The 22,928-nt window shown below is 41.2% G+C and overlaps 2 protein-coding genes across 9 annotated transcripts in view; both read right to left on the reverse strand.

Moving 5' to 3' along the window:
• Positions 1 to 1,838: 1,838 nt before the first annotated feature.
• ppifa (peptidylprolyl isomerase Fa) lies at positions 1,839 to 4,729 on the reverse strand. The gene is made up of 6 exons (XM_054599852.1): positions 4,543 to 4,729; positions 4,406 to 4,436; positions 4,187 to 4,275; positions 4,015 to 4,111; positions 2,763 to 2,838; positions 1,839 to 2,639 (listed from the first exon to the last, which is right to left on the reverse strand). Exons 1-6 carry the CDS (start codon positions 4,684 to 4,686, stop codon positions 2,477 to 2,479), a joined length of 600 nt encoding a protein of 199 aa, XP_054455827.1. The 5' UTR covers positions 4,687 to 4,729; the 3' UTR covers positions 1,839 to 2,476.
• A 1,985-nt stretch (positions 4,730 to 6,714) lies between these two features.
• Positions 6,715 to 22,928, reverse strand: part of zmiz1a (zinc finger, MIZ-type containing 1a) — a 103,952-nt gene continuing 87,738 nt past the window's right edge. For 6 of the 8 annotated variants that reach the window (XM_054600147.1, XM_054600145.1, XM_054600146.1 and 3 more), the window contains 18 exons: positions 17,795 to 17,930; positions 15,957 to 16,071; positions 15,627 to 15,847; positions 15,325 to 15,526; positions 14,895 to 15,176; positions 14,033 to 14,212; positions 13,765 to 13,833; positions 13,508 to 13,673; positions 13,263 to 13,404; positions 12,778 to 13,012; positions 12,539 to 12,644; positions 12,234 to 12,394; positions 12,057 to 12,124; positions 11,894 to 11,962; positions 11,535 to 11,812; positions 10,973 to 11,163; positions 10,176 to 10,457; positions 6,715 to 9,925 (listed from right to left, as the gene is read on the reverse strand). In XM_054600147.1, the coding sequence (XP_054456122.1) occupies positions 9,818 to 9,925; positions 10,176 to 10,457; positions 10,973 to 11,163; positions 11,535 to 11,812; positions 11,894 to 11,962; positions 12,057 to 12,124; positions 12,234 to 12,394; positions 12,539 to 12,644; positions 12,778 to 13,012; positions 13,263 to 13,404; positions 13,508 to 13,673; positions 13,765 to 13,833; positions 14,033 to 14,212; positions 14,895 to 15,176; positions 15,325 to 15,526; positions 15,627 to 15,847; positions 15,957 to 16,071; positions 17,795 to 17,930 (3,011 nt within the window). In that variant the 3' untranslated portion in view covers positions 6,715 to 9,817. The remainder of the gene's footprint in view (positions 9,926 to 10,175; positions 10,458 to 10,972; positions 11,164 to 11,534; positions 11,813 to 11,893; positions 11,963 to 12,056; positions 12,125 to 12,233; positions 12,395 to 12,538; positions 12,645 to 12,777; positions 13,013 to 13,262; positions 13,405 to 13,507; positions 13,674 to 13,764; positions 13,834 to 14,032; positions 14,213 to 14,894; positions 15,177 to 15,324; positions 15,527 to 15,626; positions 15,848 to 15,956; positions 16,072 to 17,794; positions 17,931 to 22,928) is intronic. The other 2 variants (XM_054600148.1, XM_054600149.1) reach the window with 2 other exon arrangements.

Genomic DNA, 22,928 nt, shown 5'->3' on the forward strand with positions numbered 1-22,928 from the left:
AAATATTTATGGAAAGATTTTTTACAACACTTTTTGTATAGAATATGCAACAAAGTTACACTAAGAAGGAAATATTGATGTCTACATAGAGTATTATTAAAAAGAAAAAAAGCTGGTACATAATTAATACCCTTTCTCAATTGTAAGCCATTGTATGTTTGTGTTTTGTTCTGATGTTATCAGTGTTGAATAAGTCACAATGTTATTCAGATGCTATATGTAACTAATTATGAGCTGCCATTTACGTCCATACAGTCGCATGTATTCATTTTGTAAACAATATTATTAAGATATATATTGTGTTAACATGCAGATTTTTTTTTTTTTCTTAATTAGTGACGGATACTCACCACTGTATAAGCACGTTAAACTGTGAGATGTAGTTTGCCTAAAGCAGCAATGACAAGAAACTATTATAAAATGTTACGGTGTTATTAGTAGTTTAGGGAGTGAATACTTTTGTCAAGAAAGCGTGTGTGACAAAGAACTGTTTTAGAGTTTGCATGTGCATGTGTTTGGTTTTGAATTAAATATTATTTTGTGCAATGTATACTTATTTAAATATTTTACAGTAGTTTGCTACAGTACATATTGTTTTTAACATTATCAGCAACTTCTGATTGTTATTAGTCTTGAAGTATTTCATTTACCGCTCGTGTAGCCTCTACGAGTAATGCATATTTACTGAATGTAATGTGTTAACACTTATGTGGTCAATTTGGAAAGTTATGTTTGTATTCTTTACTGTCTGTATCACTTTAGTGTTTGTGTTGCAATATTGCAATAATGTTATACTTTGAATTGGACAGAACACAGGCGTGAGGTAGGAAAGTCAATGATTTTGGGAAACAAGGACAGTCATGGTTTTGAGAGTAGACCACAGGTCTGTTTTTTCATGTCCATGAAATGGCATTCCAAAATGTGCCTTATTTGTTAGTTGGGAAAACATTTTAGTGCTTTAGTGCTGTCGAGAGTTTGATGAATTAAAGTCATATTGAATTACGAGTGCTTGGTTTATGTGGTTTCATTTGTTTGGGTCCTCTGCTGAATTGTTGTTACCAGTAACCTGGAGGTGTACACAGCTCTGTTTAAGCCAAACACAACACGTTGTTTTCTCAGAGCTCCTGTCTGTATAATATTCATTACAGAGAGTATATGCTTTGTATGTGTTGTCTTTTACTGCAGGCTCAAAGACTTACGCAATACTGAGCGTACAGATTATGATAAAGAGGTTTTTATGGATTATTCATGGAGGTTGTGTAACAGCAGAGGGGGAGGGGGACTTGTTAAACTTGTTTTTCACTCCCCGTGAAAGTGCTGAAAGATAACAGACACATCGAACTGACAGGACCTGATTTCAACACTCTAGAGTCAAACTGCGTAAAAGGAAAACTAAAACACAAAAAAGGACATACCAGCTGACATGGGTGGTGCGTGATAAATGGAGACATTTGCAGCAGAAGAACCAGCTCGTACCAGTTGTAGATGTCATTGTGTGTTGCATGTGTAATAAACGTCTTTGGAGCGAAGTTTCCATGAGCAATATTGGACATGCATTCCAAATAACTAAAACTAAACCAGAGGGTGGGGACCCAAATTATATCAAGTTTGTTACAACATCTCTTGCTCAAACAGAGCGAGAGCTGAGAAGTCTCTATAGCAACAATGTAATCTGAGAATTAAAACAAACGGTGGAAGGTCAGTGTGCATATGGTTTCATTTATGTGCAAGAGCTGCTTTTTTGCGTCGCTTCATTATTTACTTTCATAAAGTATTAGCTCAATAAGCAGCACCACCCAGTCTCTGTCTTTCAGACATGTCCTAGCCTCCTTTTTATCATTCTCTCCTCCAGACGCTCTGCGTTTTAAATAAAAGGAGCAGTGAAGGAAGAGCAGCCCACATGCACGCTGAAGGCATTTTTCAGGTTCCTTTATGGTTCCAGCAGATGAATTCATCTCCATGCACCGTGTCCAATGAGGCTTTAGCCCCGCAGCTCTATCATCTGTCAACTGCATTCAAGTGATATTTCAGCTCCATTGTAGGTGGATGTCGAATGATGTCACATCCTGCTCCGATGGACAGGAAGTCAGTCGCGCTGGAGAGCCGGTGTCTAAAAAAAGCTGCTGGATCATTTCCAGGAAGCTTTAAAACCAGCAGGGTCGGTGGCACATGAGAGAAGTGTCCTGTACTAAGACTAGAGCTACTACAATCTGAAAACAGTCATTTTATTGGCTGTAAATGGAGAGTAATTGCACAATAAGAACATTTTACAAAGCGGATGACTTAGTGTTTGTAGACAAAGTAGTTGGTTCAAAGTTCAAACTCAGGAAAGTGAGATATCTTCTAAAATAATATTTTAAAAAAAGGTAAAAATGTCAGTTTTTAGGGATGAGCAGGATCACAGGTGAAAGTTCCTCCTTGAAAGTATCGTGAACACGGATGAAAGAAAGTAAATACCGAATGGTTGCATGCCGAGTCATCCGACAGAAGTCATTGTGTGATTTTGGGGGATCTCCCCGCAGTCAGTGATGACAATATTCTTAATCACACCGCCATCATGTAAACCAAAGGATTCCATCTTGGTGACCACGCCCATACCGTCCTTCACCTGCCCGAACACCACGTGTTTACCATCAAGCCTGACAAAAGGAGGGACAAAAATGGGACTTTAGCAACTGTTTAAGTGATTGGCTTTGGATGTGGTGAGATGATGAGTGGCAGAGATGAGATGACGGATTAAAAACGTTCTACAAAGTTTTTACCATTCAGTTTTAGTCGTAGAGATGAAGAACTGGGAGCCGTTGGTGTTTGGCCCTGAATTTGCCATAGAAAGTGTTCCTGCAGAGATAAAAAAAAAAGGACACAAGTAAGTCAACTAAACTTGATACAGTCAACAATATCTTGACCTCTTTTTTACCGCTATCCCAATATGATTTAGGCCTGACTGGAAGAAAAGAGAAGCATGACACGAGTCTGTGTCTAACTTTTTTTTTGGGTGAAAGCCTGTTTCTGTCTTGAAAAGCAAACTGTGATAATGCCACACTTTAATATGAAGCACCAAGCAATCAGCATGTGGATTAAGTTTATTCAAGAAAAGGAGTTATTTAGATAGTTGCATTTTGACTCACTAAAAAGTAGGTCATTTAACTGGGGATTGCAAAATACCTATAGACTGTGTTTTTTTACTGCTGCATGAAATTGGGCACTGCCATCTAGTGGAGAGGCTGATATAGTCAAAGCTATAAACCTGGGAAATTCTACCATCAGGAGGCCAGGGAAGGGACATATATACAGAATGTCATGATAAACAAGAGATGCAGATTACAACTATTTTCCTCACAGATTAATTTGTTGATTTTATGATTTATTGACTTATCATTTAGTTTTCAAAATGTCAGGAAATAGTGAACATGTTCAGATACTGAAAACAGGGAAGGCTTGGCATTTTTACTCAGTGAGTGAGCTAATTGTTTCAGCATTTCACAAGAGGATCTCAAACACAGATACACAATCCAGACAATTTACCAATCAGCTGTGTTTTTGTCTTGAAGTTTGCCATCCTAAACACAATCATAATACAAAGTTTGGGTGACAAGATGTAAACCGTTCAACGATAACCGTGGTATTTGTTTGAAGAACATATTGGATCCTAATAATACACACATTATAATATTTTGTAAATAGTCCATCTTAAATTATTTCTGTGGCTTTCCTTTCTCACTTTGTCTCTCTCCTCCAAAACCTCACATACAAATGTGGGTAATTACTTTGCCAAAAAAAAAGACATAAAACGAAAAATAAACTAGGTTGAAGATGAATATTATATTATATAATATTATATATATATAATAGTTGAATTATTTTGGCCATTATAACTGTGTAGTGAAAATCTGATATTGTGACAGCCCTAATACAAAGCTATCTGCATGGATAAAGGATGGTTTGTGTTTTCCTCTCTAAACAAAGATACAGTAGTATAACAGTAATTGTATAAGCAGAGCTGTGGATGTATACCTGGACCAGTGTGTTTTAATTTGAAGTTTTCATCTTTGAATGTCTTCCCATATATAGATTTCCCTCCGGTGCCGTTGTGGTTGGTGAAATCTCCCCCCTGAAACAGAAAAAACACAGCAACAGACAACATAGCAAACACTTCTACGTGCTCCATCTTCTCTCTAAATCTCACCTGACACATGAACTCAGGTATGATCCTGTGAAACACTGAGCCCTTGAATCCAAAGCCAGGCTCCCCCGTGCACAGTGCTCTGAAGTTTGCTGTGAAAATGACTTTCTCTTAGTTATTAAATTCACATCATAAAGACTTTCTTAAAAGTGGTGAATTAAAACAACTGCAATTCTTGATATTCAGCAGCTTAAGTTTAAAGCACCATGGTTGAAAACACACCTGCAGTCTTTGGCACGACGTCTGCATTCAGCTGCAAGATAACACAATCATCATATTCAAATGAATGGGGGGGTATTTAAAGGGAGCCATGCTGCAGGTAGACAGAGGTCCAGCAGAGGCTAACGCTAGCTAGCTACCTCGATTGTTATCCTCCCGAGAGGCTCACTGTCGGCCTCGATGTCCAGGAACACGACGGGGTTCCCGGTGGGCCCGGAGGAGAACAGCCTCGCAGCGACGACGCCCGGCGTGCTGTACCTCACACGGTACCGTACTTGTAACATCGCTGCTCAGCTGACTGGGCGACGAGGACCTGCGGGCCCCGGGTGCTCGCTGTGTTTACATGTGACGTCACGCGGACTGACAGGACCTGCGGCGGTGGAACAAACAGCGACACCACGTGGGGTGTTCCGGAAGTACCTTCTTATTTTTTTTTTTTTTTTTTTTAGTTTGACAAAACAAGTTCACCAGGTGTTTTCCTAAATTTTATTAAGTTTAGATTTAATAAAAAAAAAAATATAATTGTATAGTCAGTTATCATAAGACCAACATTTTGTACTTGGGTGGCGTGATAACTAAACTGTCTCCATGACAACTGAGGGAAAGCCAGGGGCCTTGGTTGCAGGCCTTTTAAGCACCAAGCGTGTGAGAACCGTGTATAAGATTAATTCTCTCAAATTATATATAAGTATATTGAAAAACATTGAACCTTTCAGCCCGGGTATAATTTGGTTTATGGAAAATGTAAACCTTTTAAATCTGTGTAATCTATGAAGAGAAAACAAAGCTGATTTTTAAATGTTTTGCAAAGAACTCTTCACTGCTGAACTAATATTTCAGTTTTTATTCGTTTATATTTTGTCTGCAAATAATTTTGAGTATTATTTTACTATTAACATGTATTTGGAATGACTGATGACATTTGCAAATTTTACGATGCAAATCGTCTCTGTCAGTCATATACATTTCAAAGAGTGGACACAGAAAAGAAGCTTTTCCATTCCAACACCAGTTTTGCATTAATGTGATTTGCATTGTTGTTTTCCTGCTTTATACTACTCTCTGTGATGACATAAATAATTTGAATACTCATTGGACCAAAGAGGCTGTGCTAAGCCATCCTGCAATCATTTCTGTTCGCATGCAGGATCGGTTGGTTGTGTTTGTTGTTTGTCTGAAGTTTTTTCAACTTTATTTTTCCTGAGTAAACTGGTCATGCCGTTAGCTTTGATGTTGCTTTCCCAAAAACGTAACAATATTTCATTATGATGAGCAGTGATGCTTTTAAAATGGTAAATGCATGACTTCAAAACCACAAAGAGGCATTTCTTTTTGTATAAATTAGTATTTTCAGTTGATGCTCATTATTGATTATCATCAGGTGTTGCAACAGTTTTAAACTTTATCACCAGCATCATTAGTGACGGAGAGCCTTGTGATCTCAGGTACATTGAACTGATTCACCAATAAAATAAGATTACTTATCTCATGTTTTGTTAGTCTGGAACACTTGGAGGTACAAAATTGCTGAGGCCACAGAAGCTATTATATATATTATATTAAAGCTTCAATCTGTGACTCACTAGTTCTTTGGAAATAAGATGATTATTTGCTACAGTAATTCGATCAATATATCCTAGTTGCTCCCAAAGCACTTTACAGCAGCCCAGTACTCCTAAATACATAGGATGGGTTAAATGCGGAAGTTACGTTTGATGGATGTACCTGTATGAATATGGAGGTTTTAATAGAGTTTAAGTCCAGCATTCATTTTAGCTCACAGTTTAACTTGTTTTTCTACAGTTATATAATGCCCTTTTTTACTAATAGCTTATGAATTATCTAATATTAAACGGGTGAAATAGACCTTTCTTTTTACCGTAGACATTTAGTAGGACTAAATTACTAATAACTAATTAACTATGCCAGCATGCATAATACCATGACCTTGGAATTGCAGCAGCAGTAATTTATTTGATCATTTACACCTGTTTTTCCTACTGTGACAAAATGTCCTCAGTAAAAAAAAGGCCTATTGGTTATTCTTTGCTATTCCAGCCTTTGAAAAACACTATTAACGTGTGTAATGATATTGAAATTACTGTAATTACAAATTCTATGTATTCATAGTTTAGTACTGTGGGTATCCTATGGCTTTTGTAGCATAAAATGACAGTCCTTTTCTATCTTTTTGTGGAATATGTTATGGTTCGTTATATGCTGGTTGCACTTTGCATGTCAAAAGACGCAAAAGGCCATTAATTGTGTTTCATCTGAATACATATTTATTAGATAAATATTAGGATGTCACGTCATCTAACTACATACAGATTTGCAAGACTAAAAATCACAATGTTTTTTCTGACCAGTTTAGAATATGAAATGATTGTACATAGAATGTACAAAACCAAAGCGACAACTGCCACCTGCTGTGCCAATCACTTCAGATTGTACCTTTTATAGCATATTTTGCCAAATTGCATAAGAATTATAAATTTGACTATTTTTTGTACAAACTGTAAATTTGGAAACAACCCTTTAGAGCCACTAGAACCTCAACGTCTCCAAGTCCCAATTATACCTCAAAAGGTTTTCATAATTTTGTAGCACCTTTATAAAGTACACAGGTAATAGAGAAATACACAGAAGTTTAATATTACACAAAGGAAAAATGTCTGTTTTTTTCTTTGAAACCCCATGAGGAGGGGTACATAAAGTATCTTCCATAAATGAACAGGCGTGGTTAGAGAGGTCTGCACAGACGCAATCGAACACAGACTCATTTTGCCAATTCAACGTCTGACAGGAGGATGCAAGCTTTACAAATTCTAAATACACTATGCACACTCCCCCTGGAGAAAATGAATACATTTCTGTTAACGTGTCTCTATTTGTCATTTACATTATATACATTATCCCTTACATCCCCGACCCCAACCCTCTGCCACAACCTCCCCTTGTAATGCAAACAGGAGGGGGTCTCCCCCCATAAAATTCCATTTTACAACATTAATTGCATTCTCTTTTAAATCCTCGACTCAATTTCAAATGTCTGCAATCAGACAGTACAATTTGTGTCAAATTACTAGACGTGATTTCGTGAAAGGTTGCAGTTACATTTACACACTGTGTAGGGAAATAAAACATCCCAATGCGGCAGTGCATTGTCTTCAACAAACATATAAACAAACACAGACAACATCTGATCCTTCAATTGTGTTATATGCAGGTGATTTGATCCGTTATGAGGATCAGTAAATCCATATTTTGGTTCTTTAAATGGTTTACAAATCTCAAATAGGGGAACTTTTGTCCAATAACATACAGTATGTTTAAATTTATTTAATGTACTGCATAAAACTGTGTAAACCAAATTATACTTAAAAAAGTGGACAAAAATAACTTAAAACAATAGCAAATGTGATGAAAATACACAAATCCCAAATTTTAGATAGGTACTGTTCTCAAAACAATCAAGAGGACATTTTGCACATTCTCACTTTAAATAAAGAGGACGAGGTCACTTGTTCCAATAATAATGCGCAAATCATTTTTTTGAGAAATTTGGACCTCTAAGCTGCATTAACAACCGTTTAGACAGAAAACACCAAATTTAAAGCTGACCAATTCGTATACATAAGAAAAAAATAACTCTGATAACTTTCCTGCTGACCAATCTGAATATTCCTTTTCACTGATACATTGTCACAGGGTAATGATAAACAATACACAGGTACCAAATTCAAGGCCAGTGAGAGTGCATTTGGATCAATTCGGTACAATATTGGACTGGTTAAAAAGGGATTCCTTGTGTGTGAGTGTGTGTGTGTGTGTGCGTAGTCCTTGACAGACATACAGTACCATGTAGTTGTCAGTAATAGATAGGTACAGTACTGTACAGTCACAAAGTATTCACAACGGGTATATACAACAGTTCCGGAAACACTGTTGGATCATGCAGGATGTTTTTTTCCCAAAAAGATGCAGTTTAACAGTAACAAAACGACAAAAGGAAAGATCAGAACAATCACACAGACGCGTCTATAAAACACAGTGATTTTAAAAACTCCTGTAGACGTCTGTAGGATGTTGAAATCCTGCTCTTGCATCAACATAATATCCAGGTCCAACCACTTACAAAAAGCATAGGACAACTTTGGTGATGTGTATCTGATTCATTTCAATGTGGGACAAAGATAAAACACATAAAAAAGGATGACAATTAAAAAAAAAAAAAAAAAAACAACAACTGATGAATTTGAAATAAAATAATAAATATAAAAACAAAGAGAGAAAATGATTTGATCAAGCACGTTTAGGCTGGACAAAGACAACAGGAGCCATTGGCACACATGCACTTGTGGACAAAATGGTGCTGAATTTGATGAGGAAGAGCGAAACATTACAATAAATACACGAGAACGACTACAGACTGGAGAAAAAGTACTGCGACAGCTATTAAAGTGGATTGTGTTAACTTTCTTCCATTCAATATTTTTCTTCCCTCCTCGGTCTCAGACTGTCTCTCCCCGCTGTCTCTCTCATACGCTCGCAGGCAAACGAAGAGGACACGTAAACATACACCCACACACATTCCCCCCAACACACACACATTCCCACACACACACACACACACACACACACACACACTCTCTCTCTCTCTCTAAAATTGCACAACGTGCGCTCGTTTCCTCTGTTGACACTCAAGGACATTTTAGCTCGTCCTCTCAGTGCTCTGATTCAGATGAGTTCCAGTTATTCAACTGTCCTGCACTCACACACAGAGAAGTCTGGGGGGTCAAAGGGCATGATGGCATGATGGCATGTGCCAAAGTTTTGGAAGAACACATTTCAAATAGGATAAAAACACTATAACAAGACAATGGGTTTTTTTCCACAAAAAGAAAATCTGAATTAAAAGAACAAAGAAAGCTACAACACTTTTCCTAAAGCCCACAAAGGCTCCTGTCTCCTCTGTGTTGTTTACACATGATGATTATAGCTGCACAGTTTTCTGTTAAAAAGTCACAAATATCTTATATATATATATATTTTGTATATATATATATATATATATATCACTTTAGTGCCCGCCAACATGGCTGGCTGTAAATGGTGTGTTTTGAGTCAAAGGCGGTGGAACTGGTACGTGGAATCTTTACACGAGGATAAAGGGAGTGCAGGGATGAGTGGCGTTCCTGCTCTCTCCCTCTGGGTTCCCAAACAGGCGCCTCTTTTCAGCCGTGCTCCTATGCCACACATTATCTTTTGACAGACTGTGTATGTGTGTGCGTGCATTAGCATAGGAAGCTGCTTGAACTATCGATAGGAGGTCGGTGAGGTGTCTGTGGACGGACAGTCAAACACATCGCGACTCCTGTAGGTGCAGGAGGGTTTTCTAGGGGAGGAGAGGGGCTAGTTGTTCTCGAAAAGGGAGAGAAGGTCGTCGTTGCTGTTGGTGGGAAGGTCGGGAGGGTCCAGGTACGATAGTAACTCGTCAGGGTTGGCCAGCTCTGGAAGCAGCTGTAGGAAAAAGGCAGAAAGGGACAATGAGTGTCGAGGCTAAATAACCTGAAAACATATTTATTTTTTCTGCAGCTGGACGACTTTGAGTCAAGCCCAAGTGTTTGTTGAAGCCACATAATCCAGCATAAAAATAGCAAACCGAGAGTCAAACACAAACAGAGCACACAGCCAAGAGATGAGAGCAGCTGCAGCAGACAATGTTAGCTGTTAACAGGTAGCTTAGGGTGCCCAGGGTGAGCACACTTACATCCAGAGAGGGTTCAGGCATATCCTGGGCTCCCTGACCCATCGGCCCATCTGAGGAGGGGTTAAAGTTCAGATCGCTGTGGGGGTGACCGCTCTGCCCCGGCTGCTGAGACTGCTGCTGTGGCTGCGACTGTCGAGGATGCTGCGATGGTTGGCCACTGTGATGCAGCTGCGGCCCTGACTGGCCGCTGTGATGTAAGGGCGGCCCTGAATGGCCGCCATGGTGGGGAGACGCATGCAAGCTCTGCTGCATGGAGTTATGGGACTGATTGGTATGGGACATCTGCAGGTGCGAGAGGGAGACAGAAAAGCAACAGAGATGGAGAGTGAAAAAATAATGTGGAAGACACAGAGAGAGAGAGAGTGTTAAGGAGGGGGGAGGATGCGAGGGGAAGAAAGAGAGGAAAAGCGGAATGAGTTCCAGCGTGAATAATGTGGAACAGGCCTTCTTAATGGAAGCTGTGATCAGCAGACATGTACAGCTGCAACATGAGCATGAGCACAGCACACATGCTGGCTAGAGGCGCAAGCTGCACCTTGTTCAGATCACAAATCTGAGCCTCTTCTTCAGTATGACAGATTTTCTGGAGATATTCTTCTACAAACTAAGGTAACACATTACGCTACGGGACAAAGTTACTTAGCAGAAGTGAATAAGAGACATAAATCCTAAAAAAAACACTACCAAACATAATCCTCATCTACTAGATTGCATAGTGATATACTGTTCCCATAAACATACTTTATTGGTGTAATGGAAAGGGAAAGCAAGCAGCTCTGGAAGTGGACCCTACTTACTGCATCATTAATGCCGTGGTTGAGGGGCTTGTCCTGGGAGAGGAGACCACCAGGGCCATCAGGCGGGTGGGAGAGCTGGGGGCCATGGATGAAGTCGTTCATAGCAGGACCTCCTCCGCCTCCTCCCATTCCACCTCCCGAGGGGTTCCCATGAGGGAAGTCAAAGCTCCCTTGGCTGTGGTAACTGTTGCCTTGAAGGACAAAAAAAAGAAACAGTTGTGTCAAAAGGCCAACTGCTATTTGGCCTTGCTGACTTGTCTAATGAATCCTTCCTGTTGCAAAAAACTTTTTCTTTTTAGAGTGGTTACATAAGGGGATACACAAGTTCCACTTTTTCTTTCCTGTTATGAAACATTTATCAAAGCAATGAGCTCACATTATTTTAAACCAGGTTCAGCACAAAACTCTCCTCGGGGCTTTTTCTTTGTTTTATGCACTTTTATGCACTGGAGACACATCAGTTGTTGCTGATAAAAGAGCAAAACAGCTCTCATTTTCACACAAATGAGCTGACTATCCTGTTATTTATCTACGAGGTCGGGTCCTGGCTGTTTTTCTTTACCTGCTCCGGGGTAATCTCCCCCGTTGCCACTAGGATGGTGACTAGGGTGTGGTGGGTAAGGGCTGGGACCAAGTATGGGGCCAGGTCCAGGTCCTGAACCGGGCCCTAGCTGGGCGATCATCTCCATCACATTGGGCATGGTCATCTGACTGGGGCTCATGGTCTTAAAGCGCTTGGCAAGTGGTCCATCAGGGTCCTCTTTGATGTGTAGCTCAGACTTTATGGGGACAGGTCGCCAGCTACATGTAGGGTCTATAGTGACCTCTTCAAACTCTGAACTATTAAAAGAGAAAGTAGAAAGTGTTTAGTCTTTGAAACAATAAACTCAGAAGAAGAAAAAAGAAAGAAAAAAACCTTACTTTTGGATGGCATTGAGGATTCCCCACATGTACTGATCCACCTCCAGACCTTCTAATAATGCTGTTTTACTGAAAGAAAGAAATCAGATATAATCCATAAGAAGCAAACCTCATTAGTAATCTCATCTTTACATCCCAAAAAACTGAATATCTTTTCACTTACTTGCACACAGGACACCTCCATGTCCCCCTCTCACAGTTGAGCTGCAAGTAGGACTCCAGATCAAAGCACTGTGGAGAACAACATCACAAACGCTCGTTAGAACAATCTCTCCTATTCACAGCGACATTTTTTAACAGTAGCAAGTAACGTTTAACACTTCTTTAAATCTGAGCCAACCTGGACATGTTTGCAGTCATGCCCCCGTGCGGGTAGCTGGATGCGTCGGAAGGTAATGGGACATTTCAGCGACACTTTAATGGCCGTCTGCTCCACGCCGTCTTCCCCGTTTAGAGTCGTGCTGCCTGCAGAGGCTGCCACGCTGCTGAAGTTCCTCTTAACTGAGAAATGAAATTGACTTTGTAAACAGTTGTACTTCAGTACCTATTTTAAAGCACACCATAAAGAGAAGCAGGTGGGGGGGGGCTTGTGTAATTAAGATGTACTTATGCATAATAACCACACAGAGACGAAACGAGCCATACCCTTGGTGATGCAGTGTTCTGCAGGAAGGAGTCTCTTCTTCAGGAGCCCCTGGAGGACGGATCGCACAGATGGCCTGTGGACCAGCTGCAGCACAAACAGGTGGGACTGCAAAGCAACACACAAACATGAAAAAAAAACAGGAAAGTCTAATGAGCACAACACATATACGAAATGAAATCATCCGAGCTGATCTTTCTGTTCAATGAAATAATTAGATTTATAGAGTGTTAGTAGTTACATTGTCTTGATAGTGTGTACTCACACAGCAGCAGGCCGTGACTGTTATCTGGATGGTGTTTCTTCCAGGTTGGCATACGTGCTTCAGGTGCAAGGGCTTGTGGGAGGTTTTGTTGTCTCCCCTCTCGATGGTGAGGGGCGTGGCGTTGACGCTGACCTGGACGGAGGCGGGCCAGTTGGTGTTCATCTGCCTGTCTTCGTGGTGGTAGCACTTAAACTGGAGCTCAAGGTCTGACCTATGGGATAGGACCAGAGCAGTTAGCCATAAACCTTAAAAACATTATTCACTGTAATAGTAAATAGTAGTATATGATAGTATTATTAATTCTGTTATGAAAGATGTGTGATTTAAAATGTATTTTCAATAGTTTACATGAGATGATTGCATAAAAAGAGAAAAGAAAATCCAGTCAGAGAAGTTCTCTCTCCACATGAACACTTGAGTGAATGATATAATGGAAGTGGAGGCCTGTGCGGAGGTCGTACCTCCACATGAGGGTCTGGTGGACGGAGGGTCGAAGGTGGAAGACGTGGTTGCTGACAGCCAGGTTGTGCTCCAGGCGGAACGGCTCCAGCACCACTCCATCCCTGACTGGGAACGTCAGCCGCAGCTCCTCATTGGGGTTAGCTGGGAGGGGAGAAGAAAAAAAAAACGCAGGGTAAAAGTCAAACAATGCACCAGATTAAATAAAAGAGCACAAAGATGAAAGCAACCACTTTGGGTTACTCACTCGGAGGGGGCGGAAGTGCTGTCATATTTGGTTTCATGTCGGGTGGAAACGGGGGCTTCACATCCTGGTTTGGCGACAGGTACGGAGGGATACTACTTCCTGGGGTCATAGGGGGTGTGGGGTTTCCAGGGACCGGGGAGTGGGGGTAGTTAACGGGCCTCGGGGGCTGTAGGAGGCAGGAAAGTGCAATAATGAAAACATCTGTATAACTCATTTCACATATATGACAGACATATTTAGTCTTGCTGAAAACATACCCCATTGCCTTGTCCGTAGGAGTATCCGCCTCCAGAGAAGTTGGTGCTCTGACCATTGAAGGGCTCTTGCTGCGAGGGAATAAAGAGCAATAATAATTTGATATAGTTCCTTATTGCACCATGTGTTGCTCCAAAAATGTGCTATATAAATATGCGCTATGATCTGGCTGTCCATGCCGTTTCCACAGTGCATGCTGGGATAGGCTCTAGGCCCTATTCTGACCCTGACTAGGAGTAGGTTGTTGGTGATTGGTGTGGCGTGACAGACCTTGTAGTACTGGCCCATGGGCATGCCAGGTGGGTACTGTCCTTGGCCCTGCTGCCCTGGCATCCTCTGTCCGGGGTAGCTGGGAGATGGCAGCGGCCTGGAGGCGTTTGATGGGGGGTACTGCCCCTGCTGAGGTGGGAACTGACTGCTCGGTCCGTACTGCTGACCCCCATAACTTGCCTGGACGAAGACAGTTAAAGGAAAAAAAAAACGTTAAACATCTATAAAGGTGCTGTATGACATGTAGGGCTCTATGTTCCTGAAACAGGCCTCAAATGCAAACAAGAGAAGTGTCCAGGTGCAAATACAATTGGGCGTGACCAGCTACATTTTGTGAACTCACAACGTGGAAGAGATTACGTTATAAGTAGTGTGAATACAGAATTAGCAGGGGGAGTCTGGGCAAGCTTCAGTAATGACCAATCACATCTCCTTTAAAAGTAGATAAAGATCCATCAACACCCCAGATATGTTTTAAATGTGAGAATGAACAGGAAGCTAATTATGATTGTGAGGCTGGTTATTTATTTTATACAATTAATTAATAAAACTTTTAAACTGTGCTGTCAATCTCCTCCCCAGCATATCTAAAAACATGAATTTAAGTCTTTAAGTATAATGAACATAAATTAGTATTTGCAAAGTATCAGACCTTATTTATCCAAAGGAAAATAACAATTCAAAATCATTCATTGTCCTATCTAAAACAAACAATGCAAAACATTTTTTGTTATGTTTGTATGGTGCCAGGACATTACCAAACAGGCGTAGACGCCAAAAACTTGTGAAATTGTGTTTGCCCTGGAGGTAAATAGAACCCATTTTCTCCAGATAATTTTGACCATCACATCTTTCCACTCACCTCCCCAGGATATGGCCTCTTCATCCCCTGCATGGGTATGCTCTGTCGAGGTCCTCCAGGATACCCCTGCTGAGGCATCCTTTGGCCGTGAGCCCCAAAAGGCACCATGCCAGGGGTTCGAGCCTGGTTCATGCCCATTGGAGGTCCACTCATATTGGGGTTGTTCATGGCTGAACCCATGCTGGCAGGATTCATACCTCCAGGGGGGCCTCGTGGGCCCGGCTGGTTCATGAACTGGCTGTTGTAGGTCTGCGTAGGGCCCATTTGGAACGAAGAACACATCTGGAAACCAAACAGAAGGTTTCAGTGTTAAATAGGATTCTTTTGGTCTCCAGCAGGTAGTTGGATACTAGTTTTCCATGTAAATGTATAGCTATAGCCTATTTGCTGTTTACAACTGTAAACAGCTGTGGTCAGGTGTGTGCTCTACCTGTCCATACTGGTTCATATCTTTATTCTGGGTTTCCTGCAGAGCTGCCACCGTGGCCGTTGCTGTGGCCGTTGCCGTAGCAGCAGCAGCAGCGACAGCAGCAGCTGCAGCAGCGGCGGCTGGCTGAGTGAAGTCACCAGGAGAACGTGAGTGGGAGTTCAATCCCATGCCTCCTTGAGGAGGGTTTGGGCCACCAGAGTAACTGTAAAAAAAACAAAAAACACAGAAGGCATGTTTTATTCATTATGATCATTTTTATTGCTTAAGTTCTTAAAAAACAAGAGTGGTATCCAGTCTCTTACCTCCCGCTGTATCCCCCAGGACCTCCAGGGTAGCCAGGCCTGCCGTACATGCCCTGCTGCATGTACTGTTGGTTGGAGCCTCCTTTGTTTTGAAACTGTTGCTGCTGAGAATTGAACTGGGGTGAGTTGAGCCCTGCCGCGCTGCCAGACAGACCTGATCCCATTGGGTTACCTCCAGGATTCATGGGGTTATTGCTATTGGCCATTGGGTTACCTAGAACCTGGATTAAACAAAGGAAGGAATATACTAAATATCCATTAGGTTTGTAAAATGAACAAAGAAGACAAACCTTCTGAGTCAAGCTAGAAGCTGTTCCTGCATGGACATACCTGACTCTGTGACGTATTGGTCACGCCCCACACTGTTGTAACCACAGACAATGACCCAGGGGGCTGGTTGGAGTTTTGTTGCCAGGGGACAGAGTCATAGGGAAAGGATCCATCACTAGAAAGAAGATCAAAACACAAAACCCGCCAAATGTCACTTGAAGTTTTGTTTAGCCAAGAAAAGAGTCATTAGAAAGCCAACAGAGTTGCATATCCGTCCAGAAATGTGAATAATTTGGGAATTCTTCTTGCCAAAATGCTTCGGCAAGTTGAAATGTTTGGCGAACAATTTCCAAACACTTCTTCGGCCAGGATATCTGCTAATGGTTGCACATGAGTAAAAAGCTCCAAATGAGCCGATGAGGAGTTCCATGCCCACAGACACACACACACACACACACACACACACACACACACACACACACACACACACACACACACACACACACACACACACACACACACACACACACACACACACACACACACACACGAAATTTGATAAAACTATTTATTGGAGTTGTTGAAAAATCTTTGGATATGGATAGGAAGAGTTGGAATGTATAATTTTTTTAATTGAGAACAAAACATGAGAGTCTGTTACATATGATAAACAAGCTTAATTCCTCATGGGGAGAGGCAAGTGGCCAAGGGAGTGGGAAGGAACTGATGTTTTTGGAGAGCAGCGTGTTTTCGCTCAGAGGTTAGCTCTTGGAATGGACGACTTGTTCAATATTTCCTCACAAAGGCCCAACATTATCCCAAGTTCCTCAGCAGAGGCAAACAGGACTCTGGTTAACTCCGGGCTTTTCTTGTTCTTCTTCTTCCAGAGAGAGAGAGAGGCATGAGCACACAATGTTCTGTAAAAACATTACCTCACTGTTCTCTTCTTTGCCGGCTTGTCCCTCCACCCCAAATCACCTCAGATCCACAACAATGGAAAACCTTTGTGTCTTGGCTTGTGTGTCACATAAGCACTGACTTCAAGATGATACCTTAATGAACACTGACCCACTGTTGCACCCTGTCTATTAAATGTACTGAAGTGAACCTTAGTGGCTTTTATTAACTAGTTTGGTGCAATTTGGGAGAATATATCATAAAGAAAAGTCTATGGGAAAAAAACAGAAAAATGGAATACCTTTAAAAACCACCCGGAACATAGTGGCAGGATATGCATGCAGCCATATATTTTTCTTGTCTTTCTGCTTAATTTGTTTACATTTCTCTTCTCTACATCTTCCCTGAGACCCACAGCTCCCCATCTCCCTACACACACTTATAGACAGACATCACACACATCCACACCCAAAACATCCTCTCATCTTATGTGCTTTAGAGACTATTATTGTACTAATATAATTATTGCAGGCAGTATAGTATGTATGTTGTGTTGTGTGTGTAATGCTATTCCTCGCTATAAAAAAGAAGAAGTTAGTGTTGCTGAAGAAAAATGTTGCATGTTAGCAGTGTGTTGCACTGTGATTTTGTAATGATGTCTATTTAAGGGCTTAAATCAGAGAGTTTAGTAAGTGTTGGTTGTGGCCGATGTATATCACATTCTGGGGAATAACTAGAAGCAAATATGTAGAAAAGGTAGTATCACCTAATTTTTAAAATGCAATTGACTCTAATCTGCCAATTCACCGCTGCACTTTACTGATTTTATGCTGTTCAGCCTCTTTTTAACTCTTTTTTTGGGATACATTATGCAGCAGGGAAAAAGCTTCATTTCATTAATAAGATGTAAAAACAGTAACCTTAAACAGAATTGATACTCTGGGTAAGATAAGCAGTCTTTATTCATCTAACAGGTAATGTCTTGGTGACTCCCCACTGACCTGTGTGTGAGGCCGGGCTTCATGCTGTTCATACTGGGCTGCATGGGAACTTTCCCCTGCGGTTCGTTCTGCCTGCTCTTCTGGTGACGCAGCAGGAGGAGACGACCCAGCTCCTCGCACCACGACGACAGCAGGGCTGCAAGGGAAACACACAGACACACACATATGCACAGGATGCATTAGTCTCCCCCATCAGCACACGTGGGTCTGCACTGTTGTATTCATGTGGCGTTTAGCTGCGTGTTTGAAGCTCTACGTGTGAATGATCATCTAGAAAACAACTTGACTTTCTCGTTTTTATCTTCACACTTGTTTCTCAACAGTGCAGTGTTCTGAATCGTACGCTTGTTGTCCGGGGCCATCCAAGCCTGAAGTTATTGTTAAAGCCTGCAGGGGGCAGCCTAACTCAATAAACCTTCATTGATCATTTGCCTGAGTGGATTTCACAACAGTTACATCACATCATCTCTACCTGCAGTGTAAAATATAAACTGAAATCTCTCAACAGCACAAAGGACCTCCCAGTTTTTCTGCCACAGAGAGGGAGAGGCTGAAATGGAGCGTGAGAGGCAGACAGACACAGAGACGGTGTGAATGGGATTACAGATACGATCTATGTAGGAAGTAAGAATCTGTGATATCTTCACTCTCCTCCCCTTCCTCCACTTCATTCTTCTCCTCACTTTCCATGTCCTCTCATATCTCTAAGGAGTGATCAAGCCGTGAAGCGTTCTCATCCTCTTCATGAAGGCGAGAGATCTTTTCCGCATGTGCCAATTTGAATTTTTTCCCTATGCCAATCAAATTGTGGTTCTTAAATCGATCAGTTATTTAAACACACTGCCTCTTGATTTAGAAAAGTTGTCTCGACAAACAAACAAAAGAAAGGTTACAGTGTTCACCACTTAATTAAATAATTTAAGAGATGCTATTTTTAGCCTTGTACACCCAGATACATCAGCTTTCAGGAGGAGCTGTTGCCAGGTTTGGGGTTTCAAGATGTGGAGTTATTGGAAATGTTTGTGCCCTGAGGAAATCGTGAGGTTTAAACAGTGTGTGAGATTTAAATTAGCATTGAATTATGAAAATTTACAAGGCCACAAACAACAAATGTCTGTCAAAGTGCCTCGTAAATGAAATGAAAGTAAAAACATGGCTGTAACACAAAAAAATAACCAATTGTTCTGATTTCAAAATTGAAACGGTGTTAGTGAGTGAGTTGTGTCATCTGTGTCCTGTACATTAAGATACACAGAGTCTAAACTGCGTCAGCTTACAAAGGATCATGTTTTCTGAGTGATTAATATCCGATCAGACAAGATACCAAAAAAAAGAAAAAGAAATAAGGAGAGGAGAGATGGTAAGAAAAAGAGAGGGAAAAAGGAATAAAGACCAAAGCAGAGGAGCAGTTACATTTTCTCCTGGAGGGTGGAGAGAGCCGAGCCTCCTAGTTAAAGAGGAATTATTCCACCCTGCTATTACGGAGAGCTTATCTCCCCACTAAATCACCACCTCTGCACAGAGGGACTGTCTCTTCAACTGGCAACCCACCATTTAGACCTAAAGATCAGCTCCAAGCACAAGTGATGGAGTTGCTCTGAGAGAGAGAGAGAGAGAGAGGCAGAGGAGAAAAGAGAGCAGTGGTGACGTATCATATCAGTGTGGCAACGAGCCACCAAAGCTAACATGCTGCCAAGGCCGGCAGTCATTCATAACATAGAGATGGTCCGCTCTGGGCACTGTGCATATTTAGCGGGCCTAGTACCGTGTACCTGACCTTGTTTTCACCTCACAGTCCCTCAGGTTGAAACCCCTGCCAACACCATCACACACCACCAACTACTACTACAACTCCTCTGGCTTTATCTCTTTACTCTCACACACTGTACGCACCCACGTTCCTCTCAGTCACCTTTTCTACACTTTGTGTTGAAAACTTTTATTTATAGTTCTATTGGGATCCATCTGTCTACACTGTTATTAATTAAGCAGTTCTGTTCACTCCGCTAATGGAGGACAAGAGGAGCGGATGCCAAGAGCACAGACGGCCGAGTCAACAAAAAAAAAAAAAACACACGAGAACGTAAAGCAAGGCCTCTTGTCTTGTTACACTCTTTTGTTTCTCCTCTTTCATCTTTCCGTTAATAAGCATTTAATTTACGCTAAAGCCTTGTAGTTAAATCATACACTTTTTCGCTGAAGGCTAGAACAGCGATCTGGCAGAGACAAGCCAAGGGCGACTACTTAATGGCTCTTTGTTAAAACCTTATTCACTCCATAATGCCTTTACACCGTTGGCTTCCACAGACAGAGAAACGTTGCTTTTACTATCCTTATTAAAAGATCAACTGAAGAGGTACATGATGCTAAGTCAAATCACTGTTGACCTTACCCTGAGAGTTTTATATCACACGCTATTGATTTACAACATTGTAAAATAACAACTTTGTTTCATAATGAGCATATTCTGCAACAGCAGAGATCAAAGAGAGAGAGAGATAGCTCAGTTTAGGTAAATGGTCTTAGTTTTTCTCCTCACACAGAGTGGGTGGAGCTCAGGGATGTTTTTCTTATGTGTCTCTGCATGCGGCTTGAATGTTAAAAGTTCAGCCAAGCTTTGCCCAAACACTGGATATCCAGAGGATCAAGGAGCAGCTCTGCAGAACGTCAGTGTTACTTGATACAGTTTTGACACGATAGTTTACAGTTTGGTCAGAAAATGGAAAGATTGTAGATAGAGTATGAAACATTTGGCTTAGCGGGAGAGCTTGTTGCAGTGTTGCCTGAAGGCACCTTCTCCAGCACTGAGGGTTTGGAGCTGTGAGTCTAATAGTATCAGTTTTTTTCTTCATGAGCACTTACAAAATCCCAACATTAACAATTTAAGTTTAAAACAACTGCAGAAGCCTGTAAAGATGAGTCGATTAGCAGTAACTGAATATGTAGTATTTTTGTATTGTACTAACATTTGTGTATGCGTCTATCAAATCATAGAAATGACATCATAATTTAGGTAGACATCATCCCTGTTTAGAGATATTTAAAGGTGTATTTCTCTGCGTTCTGAGAGAAGCTTCTGATCCCATTTGAATCCAGTAATTGAGTTTATCAAGGCTAATCTCACCATTCATACCTTTAAACTGCAAGCAGAGATGTAAAAAATGCACTCATGAAGTCAAACTTTAAATACATGGATATAAAAAAACTCCAGAGGTGTTTTCATTGGCTTCTCTGTAGTGGGACTCGATGCAGAGACCTTTCCCTAACGAGTGGTCTGGTCTGTCCTCTCCCAGCAGAGACACAAGCTGACCCTCTTAGAACAGCTTAATTTCTTAGAAGCTGTGGCTTTTAATTGAGTAATGCCCAGAGACATATGGGCCCTTCTCTCTGAGGCTGTATTCATCGCTGTATGGTCGACTGATAGCGGGAGCCCTGGCTCATTCTCACCTCACCCCAGCCCCTCAGGGAGCAGCAGCGAGGGAGAGTCAGCCCTGGTAACAGGCTGCAAGGCCCATTAACTAATGACAAAGTGTTTGTACAGCACAAAGTCCTCTTTTACAAGGAAACCCCAATGCTAATTACTATGAACTCTGGTAGTGCAGTGTGTGGGCATGTGTGTCTGTGTGTGTGGTAAAAGCCTTTGAGCAGATCATACGCTGTTAAATCATGACAGACTATCTGATCCTGGGAGTTAAAACATGTGCACCCCAACATAATTGAGTTAGCCGGACGGTGGTGACCCCACTTTGTTGATAAACATCTGATATGATTTAAGTGTGAAGCCCTAGATCTGGGTACATCACGGTTGGGAAGGTGACAGAGACATCATCACCTTCACATGAGCTGCTGTGCCCTTTAGCAAGGTAGTTAACACTCAACTCTTTCAAAAGAGATGCTGAGGCCAGCAGCAGAGTGTCATTACGCTGGACAGTTACCAGGTGTGAATTGCTGAACAAAATGTGATTTATGGCTGCATAGGGAAGCATCATTTTTAGTTTTACAGAGCAATTGGCCTATGGAGTAGAGAAGGGTTTTGTCTAAAATTGCCTCATTTTGTGCCAGTGCATGTCAAGTGCCAGCAACGTAGTGAACTCCGCACACCGAAATTTCAGTGTGTGCAAACAGATTCATTTTGTTAGCTCATGACATTGTCTGTGGTAAAAGGGCAGCGCACCAATCACAGTGCAATTTTGGAATATATAAAAAAAGAAAGAAAAAGACCAACACTATCTTAGTAAACATATTGGTTCACGATAAGTCTTTGGCTACATATTTTGAATCTAATTTAAGTGTGACATAAAATCTCTTAAAAATCACAGTGTGAAAAAATCTGAAGTAAAAACCTTTTATTGAACTACAAAATTATATGTATGTCTAATTGTGGTTACTCTCAATCTGAATATATTATTTACTTTTTTTTACAACAATGGCATCATCAAGTGTCACCCAAAAAACAAGAGCTGAATATGGAGTCCTTGACCACAGCAACAGTGCCGGCTCATGTGCACTACCAAAACCTGTTTACTGCTAAAGAATATTTTCAAAAGCAATTACAGACTTGTTTGTTTCCCGAATTCAAACACAAGAAAAAAGGCCACAGTCAAGTGGTAATGAAATAAAATAATCAGCTCATATCTTGATCATTTCACTGTTTTAAGATCATGATTATTCCAGTGTGTTAACTAGTTGGCAGACAAATTGCTTATGAGTTTTCAAACCCTTCATCAGAGTGCTCTAGAGTGCCACTTTATCCTGAATATGTTTTTTGTTTTTCAAAAAACTGCACCTCACTGAAATTCAGAGCAGGAGACACCTGGTTCCTCTTAATATCTACTCTGGAATATCATGATATTGATATTTTGCTGGTATGGTCTCATGACGGCTACGCTCTTTTGGTGCATTATCAGATTCATGCTTCCATCCATGAAACCTCTCGTGAAGGAGATGTTACATGTGAATGTTGCAGCCTCATTTGTTTGGATGATAACACAAAGCAAAGATCGGTGGCAATGTATGGCACAGAGGAGGTTTTGTGAAGAAAAAAAAGAAGATCTATTATGAAGCTGCATCGACTACTATTTTTACTGCGACCTCGGGACGTCACTGTGCATGCTCTAAGTATAAACTTGAAAGC

The sequence above is a fragment of the Anoplopoma fimbria genome, chromosome 6 (genome assembly GCF_027596085.1).
Source record: "Anoplopoma fimbria isolate UVic2021 breed Golden Eagle Sablefish chromosome 6, Afim_UVic_2022, whole genome shotgun sequence".
In the NCBI taxonomy this organism is placed as follows: Eukaryota; Metazoa; Chordata; class Actinopteri; order Perciformes; family Anoplopomatidae; genus Anoplopoma; species Anoplopoma fimbria.

What these genes read in the sequence shown, in the direction of transcription:
- ppifa (XM_054599852.1), bottom strand. Translation starts at nt 4,686, where the DNA reads ATGTTACAAGTACGGTACCGTGTGAGGTACAGCACGCCGGGCGTCGTC. An exon ending in ATTAAAACACACTGGTCCAG is followed by an intron (nt 2,839 to 4,014) that starts GTATACATCCAC and finishes TTATCTCTGCAG; the next exon opens with GAACACTTTCTATGGCAAAT. An exon ending in TCTACGACTAAAACTGAATG is followed by an intron (nt 2,640 to 2,762) that starts GTAAAAACTTTG and finishes TCCTTTTGTCAG; the next exon opens with GCTTGATGGTAAACACGTGG.